Raw genomic sequence first — 25720 nt, 5'->3', positions numbered from 1 at the left:
GTCTCAGAAGGGTTCCTTCTCCAGCGGCCTCTTCCACTGCCGAGGCGGAGCTGCCACGTGCAAGATTTCTGTTGTCAGTGACTGGGTGGCAACTCCGCTGGCAGCCGCCTGCTAGGGGCCCTCAAGAAAGAGGGGAGCCATTGTCCTCCTTGGTTTTATTTGGAGGTCTTCTGTTCCTCCTTTGGGACTGACCATTCCCACCCTCCTCAGATCTACGGGGAAGTGCAGAGTGCAGAATTAAACCTGTGTGTCTCCTTTGCAGGGGGTTTGTGGGTTGGCTTGTTTTTTTCCTGCCCTGTCATGGGGGCAGCAATTTGGGATTCTTGCTGTAATATTTCTTCTCTGGTCTGGTTTTTGATATGAAAATACTACCTAGTCCTTGTCTGGCGTTCTTTATCCGGAGATCTCAAAGCATTTTACAAAGGAGGCAAATATTATTCTGCCTGTTTTTCAGATGGGGAAACTGAGGCATGGAATGGCACAGTGACTTGGCCCAGGTCCCACAGCAGGTCAGAGCCAGGACAGAACTCAGGTCTCCCAAGTCCTTGTCTAGTTCCCTATGCACCGGGTCACTTGGCTTCCCATTAGTCTTAGGGAAGGTAGTATGGCCTTGAGGCTAGATCACTAGATTAGAACCCAGGTTTTCTGAGTCCCATTCCTTGCTCTTCCACTGGCCTGCTGGGTGACCTGGGGCAAGTCACTTCCCCTTTCTATGCCTCGGTTTCCGCATGTGTAAAATGGAGGCTCTGTCTCTGGCCTCCTTTTGTGAAGTGTTTTGAGATCGACTGAGGGAAAGCGCTAGTTAAGAGGTGGTGGTGTTGTTAAATCAAGTTCTCTGATGTTTGCTGGCTTTTTTACTAAGACATCTGGATGTGCCAGGATGAGCAATTAAGGGGTTCAGCTAACTTTGTTTCTCCTATTGTCTTACACATGCACGTTTCCTGGGGGCCGGTCACCTGGGTCCACCAGCTGGCCTGTTCCAATCACTCCCAGACTCAGAAAACCCTTCCTGGCCCAAGCAGTGCCCACTAGCCTGGAGGTCGCAGTCACTTACGTGGCCAATCTTATTACTCAATAACCAACCCCAGCTCCTTAACTGCATCTCTTACTTTGATTCAAGTTCACTGTTTGCTCTGGAGGGATACATGGTGCTTGGTCTCCGTTAGCCACGGCCGGGTGTCTGGCAGGAGGAGGAAGCTGAAACGCGGATCTGTGGGGAAAAGGAAAGATGGATCCGGAAGCTGAGGTCACCTACGCGGATCTGAAATTTCTTCCCAGATCGCAGCAAACAGATGTGAAGAAAGCAGGTAACAGTCCGCCACAGAAAGACCCTGACAGGTGCTTCTCAGGTGGGAGTCCCAGTGAGGAGCTTGGAATATCAACGTCCCCACGTGTTACATGTTACATAAAGGGTCCCAATCCAACTGGGCCATGTCGTCTCAAGAGACTGGGCTCTATTCCCGGGTCTGCCACTGTCCTGCTGGATGATCTTAGGCAAGTGCCTTTGCCTCTCTCTGCCTCAGTTTCCCCCGCCACCCTCTGCCTATTTTGGCTATTTAGATTGGAAGCTCTTCAGGCCAGAGACTGCCTCTCACAATGTGCATGTAAAGTGCCTATCACAATGGGCCCCAAGGCTTCGGGGGGGTGGGGGGGTGTCTCTAGACTCTACCTAACACTAATAATAAGCTCAGATAAGACGTTCTCTTGGGGCCTCCAAGCACAGCGGGTTGCACGAGGACACTGGATGCTGTAGCTATTTCTGAATGCTAAGGACCAGCTGGTGTAAATTAACGTACGCCGCTGGAGCACCTGTGCTGAGTTGTGCAAGCTGAGGATCTGGCCTGTGACACTCTTCCTTCTGCTGCTGATACCGCGTAGGGTCTGTACCAAATGCACACCAGTGTGGTGTGTGGGTGTTTGTTCTTTTTCCTTTCTCCCTGTACACCCAGAATCAAAGCCCCCTGCCCAGAAGACGTCTCCGTGGGCTTGGCTAGCAATAGTGGTGATTCTCTGCGTGCTGTTCCTGGTGGCGCTAATTTCCCTGAGTATCCTGTGTAAGTACTTTTGATGGAAAGGATGAGGGTTGGGGTCCCCCCTGCCCTGTTAAATGGAGAGAACAATGCTTTCCCCAGCTGAAGTGTGCTCGGAGATCCTCAGCCCACTGGGCCTCCCTGAAACACTCCTCCTAAGTCCTCTGGTTCGCTATTTCATAATAAACTCATTTCCAACTGTCAGCTAGTGGATGGCAGGACATCCTTGCCTCTGAGCAGTGTACTCAGGAAGCTATTGTGTCAAAAGCTGGCAACCGTGACTCAACACGGGTCATGTGGGAACAACTTGTCGGTAGTGAAATAGTTGTACAACACTCTTTTGACTTGGAAAGTGCAGTCCCTCTATTCTAGGTGAACCTCCTTTCCTCGGTTTCAGAGTAGCAGCCATGTTAGTCTGTATCCGTAAAAAGAACAGGAGGACTTGTGGCACCTTGGAGACTAACAAATTTATTAGAGCATAAGCTTTCATGAGCTACAGCTCACTTCGTCGGGAAGATCTCTGCCCCCGAGCCCTAGATTTGAGATCTTAAACCTCCAGCAAATGCATCCTCTTCCCTTAGCATCTCCTCCACCTCCCTCCCTCCCTCCCTCTCCATAATTTCATCCCTAATGACTCTCCTCAAGTGTGACTGGCTTCTAGTGTGGGCGGCCAATCCGTGCCTAGCATGATGGGCACCTCAAATCCCCAAGGCTGGAGGGGTCAGTTAGATCAACCTAAAGAAAATAGTTTAATGCAACAGAAAAACCAGATGGCCGGTGTGACGGCTGGGGCTTGGAGGCAGCTCCCATAATGTCCACTCTGGCAGCCTGACTCCCCACACTGTTCACACAGACCTTTCAGACCTGCGCAGCCTCCTGATTAAAGGCCAGGAGAGGCCATCGATTGAGGCCACAATTGGCCTAGCTTTCATTATCAATGGTGAGACTGATGCTGAAGTAGACTGCCTTTGGGAAAGGGCCGCCCCACTCAGACGTGGTGTCTTCTCCCTCTGCTAGATTCCCGGCTCCTAGCTGGCAACATGCAGCTTCTAGAGGAATCCAAGCAAGCCAAGAGCAAACTGCAGCAAGCGGAAGGGAAATACTCCCAGTTACTGCAGTTGGCGTTGCACACAAAGATCTGCGCCCTGGAGTCCCCGTCCTCCAACACCTCAGAGCCCCGCAGTGAGTACGGTGCCATTGTCCCCGTTTCACAGAGGGTGAAAGGAAAGCCCTGAGCAGGGAAGTGACTCTTAAGATGGCGGGGCTGGCAGTAGAACCCAGGAGTCCAGGTTCCTAGTCTCAGCTCTGAACACCCACCTGTTCGGATGGGCCTCAAGGAAAGGGCAGATGCGCTGCTGCCCGCTTCAGCTGCGAAGGCCGCTCCCTCCTGCTGCCTCGGGCAAAGGTGCGGAGCGGAGATGGCAGCTGCCTAGCGGGCGGGAGGGGCACAACGGCCAAGTCCAGGGGCTGGTTGTTCTTACGCGGCCCCCTGTTCTGAGCCAAGGTGTGCTCAGTTTCCCTCTCCTCCCTCCTCAGACATCAGCTGTACTTTCTGCCCCTACCAATGGATTTCAAACAAAGGGAGGTGTTACTACTTTTCTCCAAATACTTTATCGTGGAACGACAGCAGGAGCAGCTGCCAGAGGGAACAGGCTGAGCTAGTGGTCATTACCGATCGGGAGGAGCAGGTAACGTGAGCCACTTACTATCATGGAGCCTCCTAGGGCCGTAGATATTTATTTATTTACTTATTTATTTTTTAATGCCTCTTTTTGCAAGCCCATGCTCTGGGAAGTGCTGAGGACCCCCACGTCAGTGGCCCTGGCCCAAGACATTTCCACCGGGGCTGTCCCATGACCCTTAGCACAGGGCTTGTGTGTTCCTTAGCTACTGCATAGCGCTTAAGAGCTGCTGCAGCTGGGGCAGGATTGTTCCCTGCCCCTGGGGGGGACAAGGGGTTGACTCACTTCCTGCCTCAATCTCCTTCCAGCCTAGGGGGTGAATGCATGGCTTGCTAGTTGGCCATTCTGCCTTGTGCATGGGTAGTGGTCAAGACACTGCAGACCCACTTCCAGAAGGCAGTGAATGGCCCCAAATGGCGGGGCGTGTGCCTAAGGAATAGGAGCTTTTCCTGTGGGCCCCAAATTCTAGCTGAATTTTTCACATGGCCCCAGTGCTGAAGGAAGGGACTAAGCTGGACTCCTCCAGCACTGTTCTGTGGGCCCCCTCCGATCGGAGCGCTTTGAGGTGGCCTCTAACAATGCCTACCAGCTCAGGCCCCACAGGGAGATAGGTGGGGGGATGCCACGTTCGAGCACCAGGCCAGGCGCTGAGCAGCAAAATGGCCTCAGAACTGAGGCCGCTGGGGGAAGTCTTGACCTTGTCCATACCAGGAACCCCCAAGATCGTGCCCTTTCCCTCGTTGACAGACATGGGAAGGGCAGGGTGGCCGTGACCCCCCTGACACCTGTTCTTGACTCCCAGGTTAAGAACCACTGCAGCAGAGGAGCCAGTTCTGGCTTCCATGATCCCTGGTGTCCCATAACAAACCACTAACTAAAACAGGGCGAAAATCTCTGGGGATGAAAAGTGGGGAGCTCCCGTACCACAGTGAAGGACCCCTCCTCCCCCAAGTGAACAGGGCCAGCTGGGATCCCTTCCCCCTGCTGCTTTTGGGAAAGGGCCCTGTTTTGTCAGTTCAGTGGCCTGGTGCGATTTGTGGCTGAGAGCAGAGTGGAGCTTCTTTGTAGAAACATTGAAGCATCCCTCATGCGGCGCTGTCTGTAACCTTCTCCAGGACTTTCTCAGCAAGCAGCAAAGCCTTGCGGCTTATTGGATTGGCCTGACGGATGTGGCCCAAGAAGGCTCCTGGAAGTGGGTGGATGGCACTGACTTAAACCAAATGGAGAAGTAAGTGTAGCAGGGTCCTCCGTAGTGCTCTCTCTGGCTGAAGGACACTCGCTGAATGTCTTCCCCACGCAGCCGTACAGCAGCTCTCTAAGAGCGGAGCAGGAGGGAGCATGCATTGATTCAACAGCTGCACTGAAGGGGGACAAATGTCACCCACACACCTTCTGGGGGTGGCGTTCGGTCCCATCTAGTGGCACCGAGACCACTTCAAGAGAGAGAGAAAATGAGTCTGCTCTACAGCCAGTTGGCTTTTGGCTCATGCACTAAGCTCCAGAGGCCCCAGGTTCGATCCCGCCTGCTGACGACTGGGGTCTGTCAGCGTTACACAAACAGGATAACCTGTCCCCCTCTCTTCCTCCTGCCCTCGCCCCCCACCAGATCGTCTAGTCTGACCTCCTGTATAACTGGCCCCAGGACAATTCCTGTTTGAATAAGAGCAGATCTTTTAGAAAGACGTCCCATCCTGATTTTAAAAATGGTCCGTGATGGAGAACCCACCATGACCCATGGTCAATTGTTCCAGTGGTTAATTACCCTCGCTCATAAAACGTATGCCATATTTCCAGTCTGCACTTACTTAGTTTCAGCCTCCTGCCATTTGATTGCATTCTACCTTTGCTTGCTACTTTGAAGAGCCCAATATCAAATATTTGTTGGCCCTGTCGGTACATATTGACTGACCAAGTCACCCCTCAGCCTGTATCTTTGTTAGACTCTAGGAGCTCCGTCTATAGCTTATCACGACAAGGCAGGTTTTCTAATCCTTTCCTCATTCTCTGATCCTTCCCCCGTTTATCAACCTCCTTCCCGCGTTGTGGGCACCAGAACGGGACACAGCTGCTTGCTCCCGAGCCAAACGCAGGCTGGGTTGACGCTAGGGCTCGCGACAAAATCCAAAGTCACTTCCATTAAAAATTTCAAACAAAACTATTTCTTTCGATTTTTTTTTTATGGCAAATTGAGTGAAAAAAATTTTAAATGAAAATTGGCCCATTTTGAATTTAAAGATGCTCACTTTGGTTTTGGTCTTTGTTTTGTTTTTTTGTTTTTCTGTTGAGAAATATAAAATGTGGCCAAAATCAAACAGTAGTGTGTTTTGGTTTGGGGGTGTTTTTTGGACATCTTTTATCTTTTGATGGGGGAGCAGGGTGGGGAATTTCAGCCTGCAGGTCAGATTCTGTTCAGCTATGTTGGTGTAAATCTGGAGTAATCCTGGTGAAGAGGAAGAAGTAGGAATATGACTATAGAAATGTAAGGCTGGAAGGGGTGTCAAGAAGTCGGCTAGTCCATTTTCTCCAGCTCCCCACTCCCCCCACATGCTGAAACAGAATTAAGTATAATTAGATCATTCCTGACAGATGTTTGTCTAACCCAGGGGTGGGCAAACTTTTTGGCCCGAGGGCCACATCTGGGTATGGAAATTTTATGGTGGACCATGAATGCTCATGAAATTGGGGGTTGGAGTGCGGGGGGGGTGAGGGATCTGGCTGTGGGTGCAGGCTCTGGGATGGTGCCAGAAATGAGGAGTTCAAAGTGCGGGAGGGAGCTCCGGGCTGGGGCAGCGGGTTGGGGTGTGTGGGAAGGATGGGGGCACCAGCTTGGGGGGGGGGGCCTCTGGGGGGGGGCTGAGGATGAAGGGTTGGGGGTGCAGGAGGATGCTCTGGGCTGGGACTGAGGGGTTCAGAGGGTGGGAGGGGGATCAGGGCTGGGAGTTGGGATGCGGGAGGGGGTCAGGGGTGCAGGCTCCAGGTGGCGCTTACCTCAAGCAGCTCCCGGAAGCAGCGCTATGTCCCCACTCCAGCTCCTATGCAGAGGCATGGCAGTGGCCAAGCAGCTCTGCGTGCTGCCCCGTGCACAGGTGCTGCCCCTGCAGCTCCCATTGGCCGCGGTTCCTGGCCAATGGGAGCTGCGGGGGCGGCACTTGGAGCAGGGGCAACGTGCAGAGCCCCCTGGCTGCCCCTATGTGTAGGAGCCAGAGCAGGGACATGCCTCAGCTTCTGAGAGCCATGCGGAGCCACGGCACATGTGGAGCGGGGCAAGCCCCGGACCCCGCTCCCCAGCGGGAGGTCAAAGGCTGGATTAAAACGTCTGAAGGGCGGGATGTGGCCCTCGGGCTATAGTTTGCCCACCCTGGTCTAAGCTGTTCTTAAAAACCTCCAGTGCCGGGGGGGATTCCACAACATTCCTAAGTCACCTGCTCCAGTACTATCACTCCTTGTTGTTCGAAAGCTTTTCCTGATAGCCACCCTAAATCCATGTGATCTGGACCCAGAAAATTGTGATTGCTCACCTGTAACCGAAGCTGTTTGAGATGGGCTCTGCACATCCCCACTCGTGGGGCAGGCTGCAGTGTCTGTGAAGTCCCATGGGTGCGAACATACAGAGGCCTCTTGAGTCAATACACCCCTGATGCTGTAGGATGGGCCAGGGCCGTACTTTCCCTTGGGTGCAGCAGCCGGAGGAGGGCCCATCACAGGAAGGAGAGAAATCTGCATAGTTAGTTTCTAAAACGCAGATCCTGACCGTTCCATTTATTTTTTCCCCTCCAGATTTTGGTTCTCTCCCCAGCCAGATAACTATCACAATGAGGACTGTGCGACTCTGACCACCAGACAACCCCTGCCACTTAACTGGAATGATGTCCCGTGCTACAAATTTTTCCCCTACATCTGTGAAAAGGCAGCCAACACTCTCACCATCTAAGCTTCCTCTGACTCGGAACATCTTGTTCACTGTGGCCAATGATGCAGCATCCCCGAATGCCACTGGGCTCCTCCTGAGCCAGTTCATCTCCTGCTGGACAAACGCTCAGTAGAGGGTGCTGAGGACTCACCTTTGCAGCTGGCTTGGCAGAAGACACAGGCTGTCCAGTCCCGTTTTCCAAAGTGTATTTTTGCCCAGATCCACACAGGGTCTTCGGAGCTTAGCTCCTGGGTCTAGGCACCGCGGAGGTCCACAAAACCCCTGCTCAACTGTGGCCTAACCTTGTAGGCACCTAAATTCACTTGGCACCTAAACTTTTGCTCTAAAAATCTCTCTAGAATCCTAAATTTTCTACCTCTGGGCATGCCTGCTGCTGCATCAGGCAGACACCCAGCGCCTGCCTCCCAGCACAGAGCAGGTGCAGGGAGGTGTAATGGAAGGCTAGACTGTATTCTGTAGTTCAGCCACTTGGTGATACTGTGTGAGTAACCCTTATTGAAGCTAACCTCGGCCACACTTGGCCGTCCATCAAAGATCTTGTAGTGAACGCGGCTGGTGTGATCTGTCTGCAAAGGAAGCTCTGTAGCCAGTCCATATGTGGTGCAGAAGCCGGACCTGCTAGAGGCAGCCCTGAAATCTAGCATGTACAAGGTGCACATGATATGGTGTCAGGAGTAAACTAGTGCCAGAGGGGAACAGTAACAGGTGGTGGTCTCTGAGCACTCCTGATTCTGCACAAAAGGACCAGTGCAGGAGGAGGATTCCCTGGTAACTCTAAGCCCAGGGGTAGGGCCTCTCTCCCCACATATTGAATGGGCAGCCCAGGAGCCAAACCCACGATTTGTGGATTCCACTGAGTGGCTAGGTAGTTAGGTGTTGCACCCCCAAGGTCCCTTAGTGTATCCAGGCCTTTAGATACGCCTGGTTTTCCTTCCCCACCCTGCTTTTTACAGCTGCATTTTGGTTGGGTTTTTCTTTTTGAAATAAGACAAAGGGAGTCTAATATTTAAAAAAAAAAAAAAAAGTGTTGGAGGAGGAAATGCAGGAAAGTGTCAAGCCAGATCTCTTCAGCTTTGCCCCACGTCCTGTCGGAATCAGTGTCCCTGACTTTTGTGTGTGTGTGTGTGTGTTTTTTACGGTGGTGGCCATGATCCCTGGCTCTTAGCAATAAAGTGACTTACACAGGAGGTCAGTATCACAATTTTACAGAGGGGGAAACTGAGGCAAAGTGACTTGCCAAAGGTCACCTAGCAGGCCAGTGGCAGCACTGGGAATAGAACTCAGCTCTAGTGAATTCTATCCCCTGTATCAGAGACCTGGGTTCTATTTTCAGCTCTGCCGTGGACTTGAGCAAGTTACCTCTCTCTGTGACTCAGTTTCCCCATCTGTATAAGAAGGGGGTAATGAGGCTGTGAGGCTACAGCCACTTGTGTACAGAATGCTTTGAGGATGGCAGCACAGATTTATTACTGCTTGTGCGCACACAAACTATTTTGAAAGAATTCGAAGGTTTCAGTATCAAGTGCGTGACAGTGGGGAAGTCCCAGACTGGAAGCTGCTTGTTGCACAGTGTGAGTGGAGAGCTGATCGCCTGCAGCAGCAAACCAGGAACAAGTGATGAGATCCAAATAGATATGGGATTTGATGACTTGAGAGCTGCTACCCTGGACAAACCTGAATGGATTTTCAGTGATGCAAACCACTTCCCTGGCCGAGTCCCCAGCCACAGTTCTGGGAGGAGATCTGCCTAGCACTTTGCATGCTTGTAAGCAGGACTTTCCCAAGACCCTGATTCAGCTCTTCTGCGGTAGGAAACATCTGCAGCAAATGGCCTTGCCCCCCAGCAAGCTGCAGTTCCTGAAGATAAGAGTTTCCTCCATGCTATAACAGCAAGGGGGCCACATGACACTGACTCCAGGACAAGGCTGACAGTCCCTTCTCCCTCCCCTGCTCCTGCGACTGGGTTGTTCTTGAGACACTGAGATTCGGCCTCAACACGTGGAAGGCCTTGCAGTTAAAGCCTTAGAGCCGAGCATGAAATGTAATGGCCACAGAGGTCTTTCCTGGGGACGCAATGACCTTTGGCACTGCTGCAATCTACGCTGCTGTGCGGGTGAACGATCAAGGAACATTCAAGCAATGGTTAAACCCAGGGTAACTCAGGAGCGCCGGTTACAAAGGGCAGCTACAGGCTCCAGCCCTTGAAGAGGCTTTTGGCTTATCTAAAAAAGCCAGCGTTGCTCCTTTTCTATAAAATAAGATTTAGCTGCATCCCACTCTCACAGAGGGGAGTTGTGAAATGCCCTGAGGCTTCCCCGAAGCGTGAGAATGAGAACTAGCTGATGGGCAACCAGCAGGAGGGCCTCAAAGGAAGGAAGTGGAATTTTGAAATATAGCTATATTTGTCCTTCACTAACTTGGGGCCCAATCCAGGTGTTGCATAGCTCCAGCTTTTCCAACCCCTAACTGTTTCACGGGCCCAGTTGCTGCCGGTCTAAGGCAGTTTGGTCTCAGAAGGGGATGCTCTTCTCCTCTCTAGGTCAAGCAAGCCTGTGAGCTCAAGCTGGAGAGCAGACCTGGCTTCTGACTTTAAAAAGCACCAAAAGTCAGAGCATTTCTGAGACTTCATTATGATGATGGCATTTGAGTGGCCTGAAGAGGGGGCTGGTGAGCAGTGCTCTGAAAATGCCATTCATTATGACTAGGGCCCTAACAAATTCAGGGTTCATTCTGGTCAATTTCACGGTTGTAGGATTTTAAAAATTGTAAATTTCATGATTTCAATATTTAAATCTGAAATTTCAGACTGTTGTCATTGTAGGGGTCCTGACCCAAAAAGGAGTTGAGTGGGGGGGTGGGGTTGGTTGCAAGGTTATCGTAAGGGGGAGGGTAGCAGTACTGCCACCCTTACTTCTGCGCTGCTGTCTTCAGAGCTGGGCAGCTGGCATGGTATCGCCATCCTGACTTCTGCACTGCAGCTGGCGGGGCCCTGCCTTCAGAGCTGGGTGCTCAGCCAACAGCCTCCGCTCTCCAGCCACCCAGCTCTGAAGGGCAGCAATACCATGACCCAGCCCCCCTAAAATAACTTGACCCCCCCCCCGCAACTCCCATTTGGATCAGGACCCCCAATTTGAGAAATGCTGGTCTCCCCTGTGCAATCTGTATAGTATAGTGTAAAAGTGCCCAAAAACCCAGATATCACTGGGGGAGACCAGATTTCACGGTCCGTGCTGTGTTTTTCATGATTGTGAATTTGGTAGGGCCCTAATTATGACAGTTGCATCTGGAAGTTCTAACCAAGAGTTTGGCTCCAGGGTGCTGAGCGCTGTGCACACAACCCCTCCATCCTACAAGAGCTTGCACTCCAAATAGACAGAGAAACTGAAGCAGAGAGAAACTTGATCCTGGTCCACTGAGCTAGTGAGTAATAAGAGCAAGGAATAGAAGCTGTGACTTCTTCTGGCAAACCTGCCCCTACTCACTGGACCCTGGGCCTTCCCTCATCAAGTTACTTGTGCATATTGTCAGACTAGCTGCTTCATTTGTTTCTCGAGGATTCAAATTGTAAGCCTTTTTCCTTGTGGAAGGGGAAAAAATTACACACTCCCATATTTGGCCTTTTCTGACATTTTAATCGTTAACAACAACTTATCTACATATTTCAGCAGCTGCCAAATAAAAGAGAGAATTAAGTCACTGCCAGCAAGACTGTATTCTGTAGCAACTACTGGAAGTGAGCAAATCAGCATCTGCGATCAAGGGTGTTACAGAAACGGTTTAGAAATGGGGCCCACAACACAGGGTCCAGAAAACTTTTCAGCCTTCCCATCCAGCAGCTGCATGCTAGGGGCTGTGTCCCTTCCAAAAGGCAGGCTGATGGTGACGTGAAAGGGGTGGTGAGGCCCAGCCAGCTGCTACCCTCTGTCTCCGTATGCTATGGATGATTATGGGGTTAAGTTCAATGGGAGTTCCCAAGTCAAATCCTGCTCTCATCCCTCCCACAGGTAGCTCCAGTGATGACAGTAGCAGGACTAAGGTAGGTAAATGTTTATTCCTTCCGCATCTGAGATGAGGTGGAAGCCTTATGCATAGGCCATTTCACTGAGAGCGTTTGTTATTTGGCCAGCACAGTAGCAAATTGGGAATAAGTTTGCTGGACAGCAGGCGTGAAATGGTCCTGAGCAGTCAGTGCACCCTAGTCATGTGGCCAGCACAGAATCACTAACTTTTTAGCATCTGTTCTCTACTGTTTTTCAGACTCATGTGGAGGGAAAGCTTCCCTGGCCAGGCCCAAACCCTTGCAGCTGTATCTATGCCACATGGGAGGCTATATAAAGATAGTTTGATATAAGTACAAAGGCCCCTCCACCACCTGCCTCTGTGAACCATGTTTATATGGTATTTGGAGGAGAATATGTTTGGGGGGGTAGACTGTCAAGTCTTCAGTGTTTCCCCCGCTTCCCTTCCATCCCCTGACAATGATTAAAGTCGGGGGGTGGGCGCAGTAAGGCATTCTCTGTAATTAAGGCTCTGAGGTGCTAACTCACTGTGAGGTCCTATCCTCTTCTCTCACAGCAAGCACCACAGTACAGAACCCCATAACCCAAGCAGATAACTCCAACTGCAAACCAGCAGCTGTGCCATGCCAAAAGTCACCTGCAAAAGGCTAAGCCTGAAAAGTAAGATGACCAGGTTTGCTTTAAAATGACAATGCACTAGACCGCCTCTGTGGATCCCGTGCTTGCCCTCTGACCGCCTACAACAGCGGCCAACTGCAGTAGGGTTTGGGTAGATAGAGAAGGAACTGGGGCCATAAGAATTTGTTCTCATATAGGTCTGAGCATGCATGTTTATTACTGTTTTTAAGGGGGATTTTTGTGCATGTCCCTTTTGAGCATCTATCAAAATAGCTGGCAGACCTCATTTGTAGCAAGCAGAAGTTTGATGTATTTAGTGGTTACAAGCTGCAAAGAATAACAGCTGCAGTTAACATCAAATGCGTCAGGAGCAAGGGAATGTAAGACTGGGGTGGTTGTCTTTAAGCCTCAGCATCTGAGGTTGAGACACTGGCTAGGACACTAGACGGTGTCGTTCTTTATAAATTTAGTTTTGCTAATAAGTCTCACTTTCCCATGTCTCTCCCTGAGTTTGTGACATATTTATAGACACACAGCACCCTCGCATGGACAAACGTACTGTAGCAAGATCTGCTACTTGACTCCTTTCCCTTAGCTCTCTCACTTTGAAAAAGATTGCTACTGCAATATTATTACCTTTTGGAATTAGTGAGTATTATATAGTGGACAGATTATACTTGGATATGTAAATGTACATGAGGGTCTTGGGAAAAGCTCACAGCAAATACTCAAATCAGAAAGAATAATGAAAGCTAGTTATGACACCGCATTTATTCACAAAGATTTGCACTTTTTTTTTTTTTGCAGTTTGGTTTGATGCTAGAATTTTGTCCCTTCTCACACTGCATAGGTAATGACATAACATAAGCCCTCCAGGCCATAGCAGTGTACATAAACACATTGGGACAGAGTTCTCTAAGCCACACATGTTCAGTGATCGGTCACAGCAATGAGAATGATCTGAAGTGGTAAATGATACAAGGCTGGGAGTTGCCACTGTAGGGTGGAGCATGAATGTGGCCAAAGGGCCCCACCAGGAGCTCACGAATGCTACATGGAAACTGGCTAATTTACTGTTTTCAGACCTCGTGTTCCGAGCGACAGGCACTACTGTATCAGTTTAAACTGGAACGGCAGAGGAAAGCAGGTGCGCTGGTCCTCCCTAAGGCACTGCAATGTAACCCCAGCATCCATGCTCATGCCACGGGCCTGCGCCCTGGGTTAGGTGCCCCCCCCCCACCCCCAGACCCTACATTCAACATTTTGGCAGCATGGCAGATCTGACTCTTAAAAATTATAACGGGTGCTGAGGCTCTAGGCCTAAATCTGCCTTGTGCTGAAATATCCCAGTGAGGATGTACGTGCCTTATTCCTTTTGTTGTCTCCCTACAGTTACTGTTCGCATTAGAGCATGGAGGGCAAAGAACAAATGTTGTGACCAGCTGCTGCTTCCTCCAAATCCTTTGGTATCTCAGATCAGACAGAAAGGGTCCCAGACGCTCCCGCGAGAGTCAGTTCTGGACCATTTACGGGGCGGTCACAGAATCATCCATGGACTAAAAGCAGCAACACACAGCAAGTAACAGGAGCGGGTAGGAAAGTTGTCATGCAAAGTCCAAACTACGCACCACCCTGCACAGGTCAGACAGACACACAGCACAGGGCCCTTCTCTCCAGGTAGGTACAAGGAAGGTTGTACTGTAATCCCACAGTGTGAACGATTTGGCAAAGGCAGGGCCAGGCTGGACGCCCCATCCCAAAAGGGCATAGGCGGGTTCTTCTTGGGCACTGACTGGTGCAAGTTCCATATCACAGTGACGTCTGAAAAAGCGGAGAAGAAACCCAAACCCTTCCCCCTGAAACAGAAGCCCCCTTAACCCCTAATCTCACCCCCTCTACTCCAAAGCAACCTGATCAGTCCAACAGGACTCAAGCAACCTGTCCTGAGAGCATCCCAAGGCCAGGGAATTCAATTCATTGTCAACAATGAAGGCATTGTCCTTCATGGATTTTTTTTGAACCGTCACCCTTCAACTACCACTTGTGCTCCTTTTACAGGGAGACAGATGGAGAAAGCAGGCTTCCAATCGGCTCTTCCTCTACGGACAAACTGCTACCCTCTTCACAAACCGCTGCATCCTTTACACATGCTCACATGGCCTTAAACCCTTTCTCGAACAGAAGTAAACATTAAGATAAACTAAGAGGCACTAATATCGCCGAGTACTAGGAAACTCAGGCTTGACTTTCAAACCCGGGTCCAAAAGTCTTCAGACATTTCAGCTGGCTGGAGGAAACCCAAGTCCCTGTTCTAGATCTCCTGCAGCGAGTAGCCGGGGTCGCTACGTTCTCGCTTCACTAGTGGCTCGCCGACACTTCGGGAATCTGCGTCTGCCTCGCCTCCAAGGTCGCTAATGTCATCTGTGGAGGACAATTCCCAGCATCAGCATTTTGGGGGGGATAGAAAGGTGCAATTCAGTTAAACCAGAGGTAGGTTGTGCCAAGTTTTCATTTACTTTTTTTTTTTTTTTAAAAGTATTTTCATGCAACATTATTTCTCCTGAGATGGCACCCTGGAAACTGACCATGTCCCCAGAACACAAGTTTCTGCTCCCCACAACAAATGAACTGAATATTGACTTAAAGGAGCTACCTCTATATCAGAGGTGGGCAAACTATGGCCCGTGGGACCGTCCTGCCCGGCCCTTGAACTTCTGGCCAGGGAGGCTAGCCCCCAGCCCCTCCCCTGCTGTCCCACCTCCCCCACAGCCTCAGCTTGCCGTGCCGCCAGCGCTCTGGGTGGCAGGGCTGCAAGCTCCTGCCGGGCAGCGTGGCTGCCAGTCCCGCTGCTCTGAGCTGCATGGTAAGGGGGCGGGAGCGGGTTGGATAAGGGGCAGGAGGTCCCAGGGGGCAGTCAGGGGACAGGGAGGAGGGGGTGGTTGGATGGGGCAGAGGTTCTGAGGGGGGCAGTCAGGGGGTTGGAAGTGGGAGGGGGCAGGGGCCAGGCTGTTTGGAGAGGCACAGCCTTCGCTACCCAGTCCTCCATACAGTTTCGGAACCCCGATGCAGCCCTCAGGCCAAAAAGTTTGCCCACCCCTGCCCTAGAGGAGAAAGAGAGAACAACAGAGTTGGACGATACCTTTATCCAGCAGTGTTGAGGACATGGATGCAAGGTCACTGAACTGAAAGAGAAAACAACTCGGATGAGTGAGGTTTAAAGAGTCCCCTGGATGTACATCTGTTTCAAACCCATTTTAATTAATAGCTGATTTTAAGCACTTAACAGAAGTTACAAATCTTGGCAGCTTATTCCCAAGCAGCACAGAAGGAGGTGCTGAGCAGTCAGGGACTTGAGCTGCCCAAGACCATTCAGGCCAGATGTTGCCTCCAGGGCCAGATTAACCATTAGACTAATAAATCTATAGCCTTAGGCCCTACTGGTCAGGCAGGGGGCACGGCCGGGGCCGGGTGAGTCAGCTTGCTCATGCAGCCCTGCTGGAGCGCTCCTGCCAGCAGGAAAGGCAAAGCAGCTTCCTGTGGCTTGGAAGGAGCTCAGCCAGCTGGCAGCTCATGCTGCAGGAACACATTGCCAGGCACCCGGTTAACACTGGTGATCGGACACTAAAAATCCAGTTACCACGTGAACCTGTGCCAGCTGTGGGCGTAGTTTGAGCAGGCATTGCGTGCCCTCCCCCCACTGATCTCTCCAGAGCTCTGCTTAGCTGTCAGGGAGGGAAGAGGCTCCCTCTGTCCCTCTCCTGTGCTGAGGCTGGCAGGAGTTCCAGGACGCTGGGTCCTAGTGCCCGTCACTGTCATCTTCTATGTGTGCTGAGTCCTGTTTCTGGACAACAGGTGAGTTCCTGGGGAGGGTGAGGGGGGGCAGGGCAAAGGGGTGGCGGGGGGGAAGAGGCAGTACCAGAGCAGTAGGGTGGGAAGCTTGCACAGAACCTGCACACACTTTATTCAGCTCCAGCCAGAACAATTGCCCCTCCCATGTATAAGGAACGAATTCCCACACGTCTGTAGGAAAAACAAAACAAACCATCCCATTCTGGATACCAGTCCTTGAACTTTTACAGAACCTTCCATTGAGGGGCTTTAGATGTATGATGCACTGTGTTCAATACTGTATTGAACTGTACTAAAAATCAAAGAAATCTAATTTTTTTCTATGATGTATTTTTCTGTACTGGGATGCACAGGGCAACTAAGTTCTTTCCTTATACTCAACCTAGTTCCACAGGCCAATGCATCTTTGTACTTTTAAGGGGTTGCAAAAGCACTGGAGGAAGCTCTACACACAATGTTGTGGGTTTCTCCCTCCCCCCTCTCTGAAGAATTTTAAATCCACTTCTTAGCAGGCAATGACAGACTAGTTGAATAGACTAAAGGCAGGTTCTGTCCATTTGCTGGTTCTCCAGCAGTTTAATCCATCATAAAAGTACCTCACATTTGATTTCTTTTGAGTTTCATTCCAAATACTTAAAGCTAAATAAACCTGAAGTTAGTCCTCATTTTTCTGCCCCAACTCAAACTCACTTCTTTCGCAAGTGGAAAACGTTGGGTAGCATGGAATGTGTGTGATTCGAGAAGGGAATGAGAACACAGGCCAATTCCTGATGACAGTCACACCTGCGGAGTCTTATTGACTTCAGGGAGAAGAGATTTTTGCACAAGAATAGATTTTGGTCCCTTCTGCTTTTTCACACCTGGGATAAGCAGAATCTCATTCACTTTCCTCCCCTAAACTCTGAGCACTTTAAGGAAAAAAATAAGCAAGGTCTGCTTGATTTACACCTGCAAACGAAACAGGAAGCTCTCCCTTCATTCTACACCAGCCTTAATGTAACAAGAGTGTCACTACAGCAGCCTTGGTTGGACTGTTCTTTTGAAAGATCCTTAATGGTTCTTTTAAGATGCTGATTTTTCAATGAAGCCTTTTTGTTCAGGGAATAGCTCTGTTTTGTCAACTCCTAGTGATTCAAAAGCTGAAAGGCTTTAGATTAAGTTTGTTTAATGTTTGTACAGTGATGTTGAAGAACTAACATAGTACAGGAGTGCTAAATATCATGACTGGGCTGGGCAACCATCTAAAAGATCTGTGTCACTTCTAGCTGTTACCTTTTTCTTACAAAAAGGAACGAGGAGTCCGGTGGCACCTTAAAGACTAACAAATTTATTTGGGCATAAGCTTTCATGGGTAAAAAACCCACTTCTTCAGCTGCATGGAGTGAAAATTACAGATGCAGGCATTATTATGCGTGTGTGTGTGTCTCTACCTGCGTGCTGGTGAAAGTGTGAGACTGGGAGTGGGTGTGCAGCTTGTCACAGCCTCACAGGATGAGTGGGAGCCCAGGCTGGTGGGTCAGGGGGCTCCGTGGTACCCCACTCTAGGTGGAACCCCAGGAGGAACCCATCACAGCTCCCATTTAAGTCAGTGAGCAAATTTGTATCTAACATGCACAAAGCCCATACACAGCTCAAGAGACAGAAATTGACTCTCGTAATGTAAGAGGAGAAACTTGCTTATCCATTTCTGAAATCGCGAGCAGACCATCACTATTAGAGACTTGGACCTAAATTTTGTTTTTAAAAAAATGTAATACCCAGAGCATTTATATTATTATTTGTATTACTGTAGTTCCCACGAGCTCCAGTAGTACCTAATAATAGCTAGCACTCTTACAGCGCTCTTCATCTGTAGATCTCGGTCAGTAAACTGCTCTAATCACAAACAAGCAAAAACATATTTGCCTCTTTCGAGTTTTTATTGTTACTTGACATCTGTAGATCAGACAGCTCTGTGCAAGGCAATTTCTTTCATTTAAAATATGATCTTCTGCTTGAATGGCCACAGTGCCACCTCCTGGACAAAGAGAGCTGCTGAGAGTCAGTGTTGGTCAAAGGCACCATGCTGAGGGCTCTAAAACTCCTTGTGTGCTGTCCCCAGAGTGCCTCACTGCTGAGCTAGACAGAGAGGAGGATTCAGTCTCCATGGCCCATTCAATGCTTGGCCTTTCTTTGGATGTATGCATTAAGGGGGCAGATTAGTGCCAGTTGAGGTGCTGGTGATCTACTGGGAACACTGTCAACACTGCACAGCTGGGAGATGGCAGGGACTAACGTACCTAGGCTAGATTCAAAGCAGTGGCTTCAGAGGTGAAAGGCTCCATCTCCTATTGCCACTCCTCAAGGCCAGTGAGACACCAGACACTACTAGTTTTTATCCCCAGTTAATTTTCTCCTACAGGATAGAGTATCCTGAATTGGATAACCACTTGGCCCTTGTCAAAGACAGCATCCCTTTTTAAAGAATGTATCTAGCTGTGAGGCCCAAACTTCTACCTTACAGGACCCTAAACTCAGTCTGCAAATCTGTGAGCTCCTTGTGGAATTAGGCTTGAAGCACTAAACAAGCGCAAACTTGTGCTGAGCAACCTGTCAGCATCAAATGGCAGGATGCTGGGTTTCTCTGGGCTCACAGGCACACACACGACCATACACACATGGCACCTTCCCTCTCTGCTGCCTGTCTGCTCTGCTCTTAACAGCAGTCATTGGATTGCAATAAATAGCATTCACGTTGCGTGTGTGTATCCAGCAACTGAAAGAGGAAGCAGAGCTACCGTGAAGCCTTTCACCTTACCATGGCCACTCAGACAGCCTTTAAAGAGCAACTTTAAATCAGCTGCATTAGTTACTTTGCTTGCCTCTTGTTAGTTTAGTAAGTCACCTGGAATGATAAATACTTCTCTGACTTCTTGCAGTGCCTTATTACTTTATAATAATTGAGGCACCAGCTGAACTGCTGGGTAAGACCATGAAAAACAAAGCTGTAGTAAGAACATAAGTTAGTAAGAGCAATAAAATACTGAGGAGATGTAGGTGAAAAGATGGGATTAGTTCTCTTATGCTCTGAAGAATCCTTCTCCTTCTGAAGTTTATGGCGCATACAAATATTTAAAAAAAAGAGTCTAACGAAGGAAAATCCAACCGTCAAACAGTTAAAGCCCACAATCAGGGCTTGTTAGAACTATAAACAGAAATAATTCCATAGCATTTTAAAATTCTTTTTTAATTAAAACAAGTTTTTGTGTATTTAAACAATCTACTGCAGTGTTGAGGTCCTAACAAAATTAAGCCCTGGGCTAATGGATCAGAATCAGAAAGTGAAACTAACTAAACAGATGGTGAAACTTGACTTGTCTAGGTTCACTGTGTCAGTTGCAGGGGAAAAAAAACAACAACAGTATAAACTCCACATAGCAAATTAGATTTTTAAATGTATTTGTTTTAATCTAGCATGTTAATACTAACAAGGAAACTTTCTTACTAAATATTTTCTATGTGGACTGCAAGCTTTAAGGGGACACTATAAACTTGAGATCCAGTCGGTTTAAAAGGTGATTTGGCAGTGGCTTTAAGTGTAGCATCTGTGTCCGAGGCCCTCAGTCATAAAACCCCAAAGATTTGGCAAAGTGGTGTGATTTGTAAAAATACTTTTCCCTCAAAAACCCAAAGAGGGGAAGTGGTTGACTGTGCACATAGGTTGAGGTTTTTGAGGAGCTAGGTGCTCCATCCCATTAAAAGTCAATGGGATTTGGGTATGTAACTTGCAGGGATGTCTTAGACACACTCCCCCAAAGTGCCATCAAATGGGTGCTTCCATATTCTGGTACCCAACTTGAGCCAATTTGTGTGTGATTTTTCAGAAGTGCTGAGCACTCAACTCCTGGTCATTCAATAGGAAGAAACTGAAAGGTCAGGCCCAGGGCATCTCAAGTTAGGTGCCAAAAACAGAGGCACCAAAAATTAGTGAATCCTTCAGAAAAAATGGCTGGTACAACATGTTCAGAGCACAGGGTAGCTGGTGGTGTCCCTTTAACCACTGTTCAGTTTGGGCTCTGTTACTGGGGCATAAATAGTGCTCACCTCTCCCATAACAGCAATTGGTGTCTCCCCTGTTGCCTGGGCAACACGATGCTCTACCAGATAAAACATGTATTCATCATAGAGCAGGCGAATCAGGTGGAAGGAACCAAAGCTGGCAGCACTGCGCAAGGTGAGGTCACGGATCACCATAGAGCTAGAGAATGGTTGGAAACAAAACATTTTGGACACATTTTAGAACCACAGATTGGCTGGTGTGAATTCTAGAGTGGGGAGAATCATGGGAAATGCTGAGTCATACTGTGCAGTACCTAATACGCAATCGTTAAATTCTTCCTTTCACCCAAAATCTCAAAGCACTTTAAGAACATTAGTTAATTTAGCCTCACAAACCCCCTAGCAAAGGAGATTCGGATTATTATCCCCAATTCACAGATGGGGAACTAAGACAGAGAATCAGGGCCTGATTTTCCATTGCCCTAAACACTCGTGTAGTCATTCACGCCAGGGTAGAGTGATTTAGGAACCTAACTTTAGGGACCCAGGTTTTAGGATATTGACCTTGGATAGCTTTTCTTTTTGAAGTCTGGCCTGCGGATGGACAAAATACAATTTAGCAGCAAGGTATTTAGAAGTCCCCAGCAGGTACATATACACTTCCAGGATAAAAAAAAGACCTGTACCTATAGAAGGACCACTTCAGCAGGAACTGCCTAGCTGCCTTGGGGAAGCTGGGGCTGTCCTCGTGGTGCTTTAGAACTTGGGTGACAACGTTATCCAGCCAACTGGCCCACTGATCAAGGGAGCTCTGCTGCTGTAGTGTGAGTTTGAAATCCTGCTCCAGCTTCTGCACCATGCCTTCTTCACACTGGCACACCCATGAGGCTTGCTCCTGCCAAGGGCACAAGAGGAAATTAGAAATCAATATTTACATGCCTGAGAAAAACTGCTGTTCATTCCATCTCATGGCTTTTGGTGCATCCTGACTCATATCGGGCAAAGGAAAAGACGCCAAGTCAGCAGAATAACATTCTGCCACAGTGCTCCATGACTAGAACTTCTGTATGTAGCAGCAACATCTGGGATTTTCAAAAGATGTCTCATTAGGTGCTAATAGGCAGTAGGTTTAAAACAAACAAGAGGAAGTATTTCTTCACACAGTGCACAGTCAACCCGTGGAACTCTGCCAGAGGATGCTGTGAAGGCCAAAACTATAACAGGATTAAAAAAAGAACTAGATAAATTCACGGAGGATAGGTCCATCTATGGCTATTAGCCAGGATGGACAGGGATGGTGTCTCTAGCCTCTGTTTGCCAGAAGGTGGGAGTGGATGACAGAGGATGGATCACCTGATGATTACCTGTTCCGTTCATTCCCTTTGAAGCACCTGGCATTGGCCACTGTCGGAAGACAGGATATTGAGCTAGATGGACCTTTGGTCTGACCCAGTATGGCTGTTCTTATGTTCTAAACTGCCACTGAGTTAAATGGGATTTGGGCACCTAACTCTTTAGTCCTGGGTGAGATTTTCAAAAGCATTTATGAGATTTAGGCGCACAAGTCCTGTAGGTTTTAAAAGGGACCTATACTTCTAAATCACACAGGCACTTCTGAAAATCCCACCCATTAACCCTTTCGCCAACCGATATCAAAGTGGTTTTTAAACATTAATAAGCCTCTCAACCCACCACATGGTGTAGGTCAGTACTAGCGTCCCTGTTTCATTGGGTGGGAACCTGAAGCACAGAGAGGTTGTGACCTGCTAAAAATCAGGATTAAGACTCAGGAGATTCCCAGTCCCCTGCCCAAAGCACTAAAATCAGGGCTTCTCAAACTTGTCCCTAGCATGAGCCCCATTTTATAAAGTGATTGTCTTGTGGACACCTCCTTTCCTACTCACAACTGTATGACATCCCTAGAAAAGCAATACTGGGAAAGCATTTAATGTATGCTTCATTGCCTTGTAGTGCAATCTGGTAGTTGGAAATAAGGAGGAGCTAGCATTATGTGACCAGTCAGATTTCTGCAGGCCACTGTAGTTTAAGAATCCCTGCACCACATCTCGCGGCCTCAACTGAAACATCAAAAAGTCACCTGCACATTGGCGAAGTCCACTCGATTGAGGTCGCTGAGCATCTGGTTTATCTGGGAGGTGTTCTGGAGCACAGCGCGAGCTGCCTGAGCCAAATGGTTCAGGGAAGTGTATCTCCGTAATGTCTGTGCAAAGGCACTCACTACTCCAACCTGTAAAAGGTACACGGACCACAGGGCCATTACACACATACCTTCCAAAACACTTTGGACACAAGCACTAAGCCACTCTTGGCTACTGCATAAAGGCACAACACTCTTCTATTGATGCTGCTACTTAAAAATCTTTGCTAGCACTCTTCACTGTAATAGCTCATTGTTACTTCATATCAACCTAATTTTCTTCTTTGAAAGGGTACTGGCCTCATGGATAGAGAAGTAGTAGACAGAGAAGATATCGTTGATGCTGTGTCAACACAGAAGCTGGACTTTATGACCTCTCATGGTCCCTTCCATCCCTACATTTCTGTGATCCTCCCAAGGCAATCCTGTCACTTCATTTGTCTAAATGAGTTGTCAGAGTGGAACCCTTGACTCCATGTCAGCAGCAGGGGAGAGTGTTACAGAAACGTATGACTGGAGGGGAAAGTGAGCAGCTTTGATCACGGTTATCAGCTTGGAACATTTAGTGCTTATGTAAATCAAAGGCTGGCAGAAGTGACAAGTAGAGGAGGCAGTGCAGTTAAACAAGACCTGCCAATGCTCCTAAGTCACTGCCTGCATTCCAGCTCTCTCTCCAGGAAAGCATCATTCCATTGCAGATGCCTTATCGCACACTGTTTTACCTGCAACTACAGGGTGTGATAAGTGCTTGATGAACACCGTGTCTGAACCATTAATCTTCGCTGTTGAGTACTACATTTGAAGCCTGGAGTTAGAAATAGCAAATCCAGGCCCCAACATACATGCTTCATGAGATGAAGTGGCTGTGACCATATATCCCATGAGGAGATATCACCACATCCAGATGTCCATGTCAGGTTATCATGGACCTCTCCCCACATCTTGCTATTCTGGCTCAACACTGCCTGTTTATTACGCTTAGTTGAGCACAGATTATGCCCAACTGGCCAAGTGAGCAGTGATGGTATAACAAGGCCCAGCAGAGGCATGTCATTAAGGTGAGCCAGGAGTGCCAGTCACCAAAGCCTGAAATACCAGTGGCTTGGAACCACTGCATAAAACTGTTACAAAACACTTCCCCCTGTTTGTAACAAACTCCCGCTGTTTACCTTTGTCTGGACTATCTGTGGGGGGAAATCGCTCATTGCATTCATCAGCCATCCTTCCAAACTCTTTGCAAAATTGCGGATGGCTTGCGTCAAGGTGCCTGCAAGAGAAAAGTCAGGATAGTTAAAGAGGCTTTTCCAAATTGCTTTAATGAGACCTGTCAGCCTCGAACCACTCTTGGAGATATTAAATCGAGATAATAGCTATTGGATCAGAAATTGTACCATGGGAGTCTAGTGCCGTTACAGATTAATCCAATGAATGCAATCCATTGGGGTCTTGCAAAGTAACGGAGACTGAAATATATTAATCAGGCTGTGATTTTTATCCAACAAATTAAATAGCTCCCTCTTATTATTTGAGGCACATGTGAAAACTTTTCTAAGACTACTGGCATCTATAATAATAACAATAATGTTCAAGTGCATGTGTGGGCCAGGGTATGAAAATCACAGATGACTAGAAGTTCACAGCACTGAAGCTATCAATTGCCTTTTAAAAACAAGATGGGATCATTTTTTTTTTTAAAGATATGCTCTAGTTCAAACAGGAATTATTTTGGGTGAGTTCTGTGGCCTGTGTTCTACAGGAGGTCAGATTAGATGATCACAATGGTCCCTTCTGGCCTTGGAATCTGTGAATCTCTTTTGTTTGATATGCACATGTATAGTAATAGTAATTAGCAATAAGGCCCAACATCAGAGTCCATTCTCTGACCAGTATGGACCAATAATGACAATTAAGCTTCTGTGCAAAAGGTACTTATGGAGACAGGCTTTTACTGAGGACCTTGGCTAACATTTTCAAAGCTGGGTGCTTGAAGGCAGGCTGTTAAATCCATATTTGGGCAACTAAACAAAAGTAGCCCAGTGTTCAGAGATGTGAAGTGAATGGAAGCTGCAGATTCTCGGCATCTCTGAAAACTAGGTCACTTATTTAGTTGCCTAAATATGGAGTTCAGAGCCCAACTCTGTGTACCCAGGTTTGCAAATGTTTTGCCTTGTGTCCATTGTAAAGCTACATTGTTAAAGTGCCTTTTTGATTGTTTTTGCATCAAAACCAATTTAATGTGTTCCTTTTTATTTACTAGGTCACAATAGTAAATAAACATGTTTTTTAATATATTTTTGCTGGGTTTGTGGTGAACAACAGAAATTGCGGACAGGAAAGAGGCATTTAAAAAACAAGTTTTCACTTTCAGTAACTGTGATGTTGTGAAAGGGGAGGGCCTGGCAGTTCTAAAGAAGCAAACCTTGTTTATTCCTGGACAAAGCCAGGCAGTGACACCAAGAGTTTTCTCCACGCCGCCTAGCTAACAATCCTGCTTCCATCCTGACATATACAACCCCACCTATACCGGGGTCATTTATAGCCCACTCGGTCCTTGCCTCTTCCATTAAAACTGAACACTTAAAGTACTTACCTGGCCCCCATTACGGTTGTATTTGAGCATCTCATAATGATTTGTGTATTTATCCTCACTGCCCCCAGAGGTAGGGAAGTGCTATCATCCCCATTTTACAGAAGGGGGACTGAGGCAAAGAGAGACAAAAGACCCAGCTTTTTAAAGGTATTTAACTCACACTGATTTCAATGGGAGTTAGTTACCTAAATACAGTACCTTTAAAAAGATGGCCTCAAGTGACTCTCCCAAGGTCACACAAGAAGTCTGTGGCAAAGCTAGGAGCTGAACTCATGTTTCCAGAGTCCCAGCTTAGCACACAAACCTCCAGACCATCCTTCCTCTCCTGCCAACAGAAGGGCACACGGTGGTGGTTTTCTGCCACTAGTGACTGCACTGATGCCATTAGCTCACCAAGGAGACACCAGCAGGCAGCACCTTTTGGTCACTATTGACATGGACAGAGTCTGAGCTAGTGAATGAGGGACTGATCCAGTAAATTACATAAGCATGTGCTTCACTCTCATTACTTGCAGTGAGACTTCAGTGATTGCTGAATCAGGGGCTTGGGGGTAAAAGCCTCTGCATCCCATGCTAATCTCCCAAACCAGTATCAATATATACAGAGAGAGTGTGCAGCCTGGGCCAGAATGATGTGACATAACAGAAAGACACACATCTCTAAGGAAGTATTCAACATGGATTAATTATGCTTAAATACATTCTATGCGTATTAAGCCTACATTTTCCAGTTTGGTTCTTGGGCAAAGCCTGAGGCTGTGAAAATGTGATTAACTGAATTTTTAAAAGATGAAAAAATACATCT

The 25720-nt window shown here is 48.2% G+C and overlaps 2 protein-coding genes across 7 annotated transcripts in view; one reads left to right on the top strand and one right to left on the bottom strand.

The window, feature by feature from the left end:
- Positions 1-1228: 1228 nt before the first annotated feature.
- Positions 1229-7833, top strand: LOC141977972 (CD209 antigen-like protein C). Its single transcript, XM_074939807.1, has 6 exons — positions 1229-1307; positions 1950-2054; positions 3048-3212; positions 3567-3718; positions 4828-4940; positions 7490-7833. Exons 1-6 carry the CDS (start codon positions 1229-1231, stop codon positions 7641-7643), a joined length of 768 nt encoding a protein of 255 aa, XP_074795908.1. The 3' UTR covers positions 7644-7833.
- A 5716-nt stretch (positions 7834-13549) lies between these two features.
- The window catches only part of RFX2 (regulatory factor X2), a 97864-nt gene continuing 85693 nt past the window's right edge, over positions 13550-25720 (bottom strand). For 5 of the 6 annotated variants that reach the window (XM_074939710.1, XM_074939709.1, XM_074939713.1 and 2 more), the window contains 6 exons: positions 23495-23592; positions 22266-22415; positions 20854-21062; positions 20213-20366; positions 15420-15462; positions 13550-14701 (listed from right to left, as the gene is read on the bottom strand). In XM_074939710.1, coding sequence (XP_074795811.1) covers positions 14592-14701; positions 15420-15462; positions 20213-20366; positions 20854-21062; positions 22266-22415; positions 23495-23592 — 764 coding nt within the window. In that variant the 3' untranslated portion in view covers positions 13550-14591. The remainder of the gene's footprint in view (positions 14702-15419; positions 15463-20212; positions 20367-20853; positions 21063-22265; positions 22416-23494; positions 23593-25720) is intronic. The other variant, XM_074939714.1, reaches the window with a different exon arrangement.

Source organism: Natator depressus, chromosome 25 (genome assembly GCF_965152275.1).
Source record: "Natator depressus isolate rNatDep1 chromosome 25, rNatDep2.hap1, whole genome shotgun sequence".
In the NCBI taxonomy this organism is placed as follows: Eukaryota; Metazoa; Chordata; order Testudines; family Cheloniidae; genus Natator; species Natator depressus.
The sequence above is the reverse complement of the archived record's forward strand: the minus strand, read 5'-3'. Positions and strand labels throughout refer to the sequence as shown.

What these genes read in the sequence shown, in the direction of transcription:
- LOC141977972 (XM_074939807.1), top strand. Translation starts at nt 1,229, where the DNA reads ATGGATCCGGAAGCTGAGGTCACCTACGCGGATCTGAAATTTCTTCCC. An exon ending in AATTTCCCTGAGTATCCTGT is followed by an intron (nt 2,055 to 3,047) that starts GTAAGTACTTTT and finishes TCCCTCTGCTAG; the next exon opens with ATTCCCGGCTCCTAGCTGGC. An exon ending in GACTTAAACCAAATGGAGAA is followed by an intron (nt 4,941 to 7,489) that starts GTAAGTGTAGCA and finishes TTTCCCCTCCAG; the next exon opens with ATTTTGGTTCTCTCCCCAGC.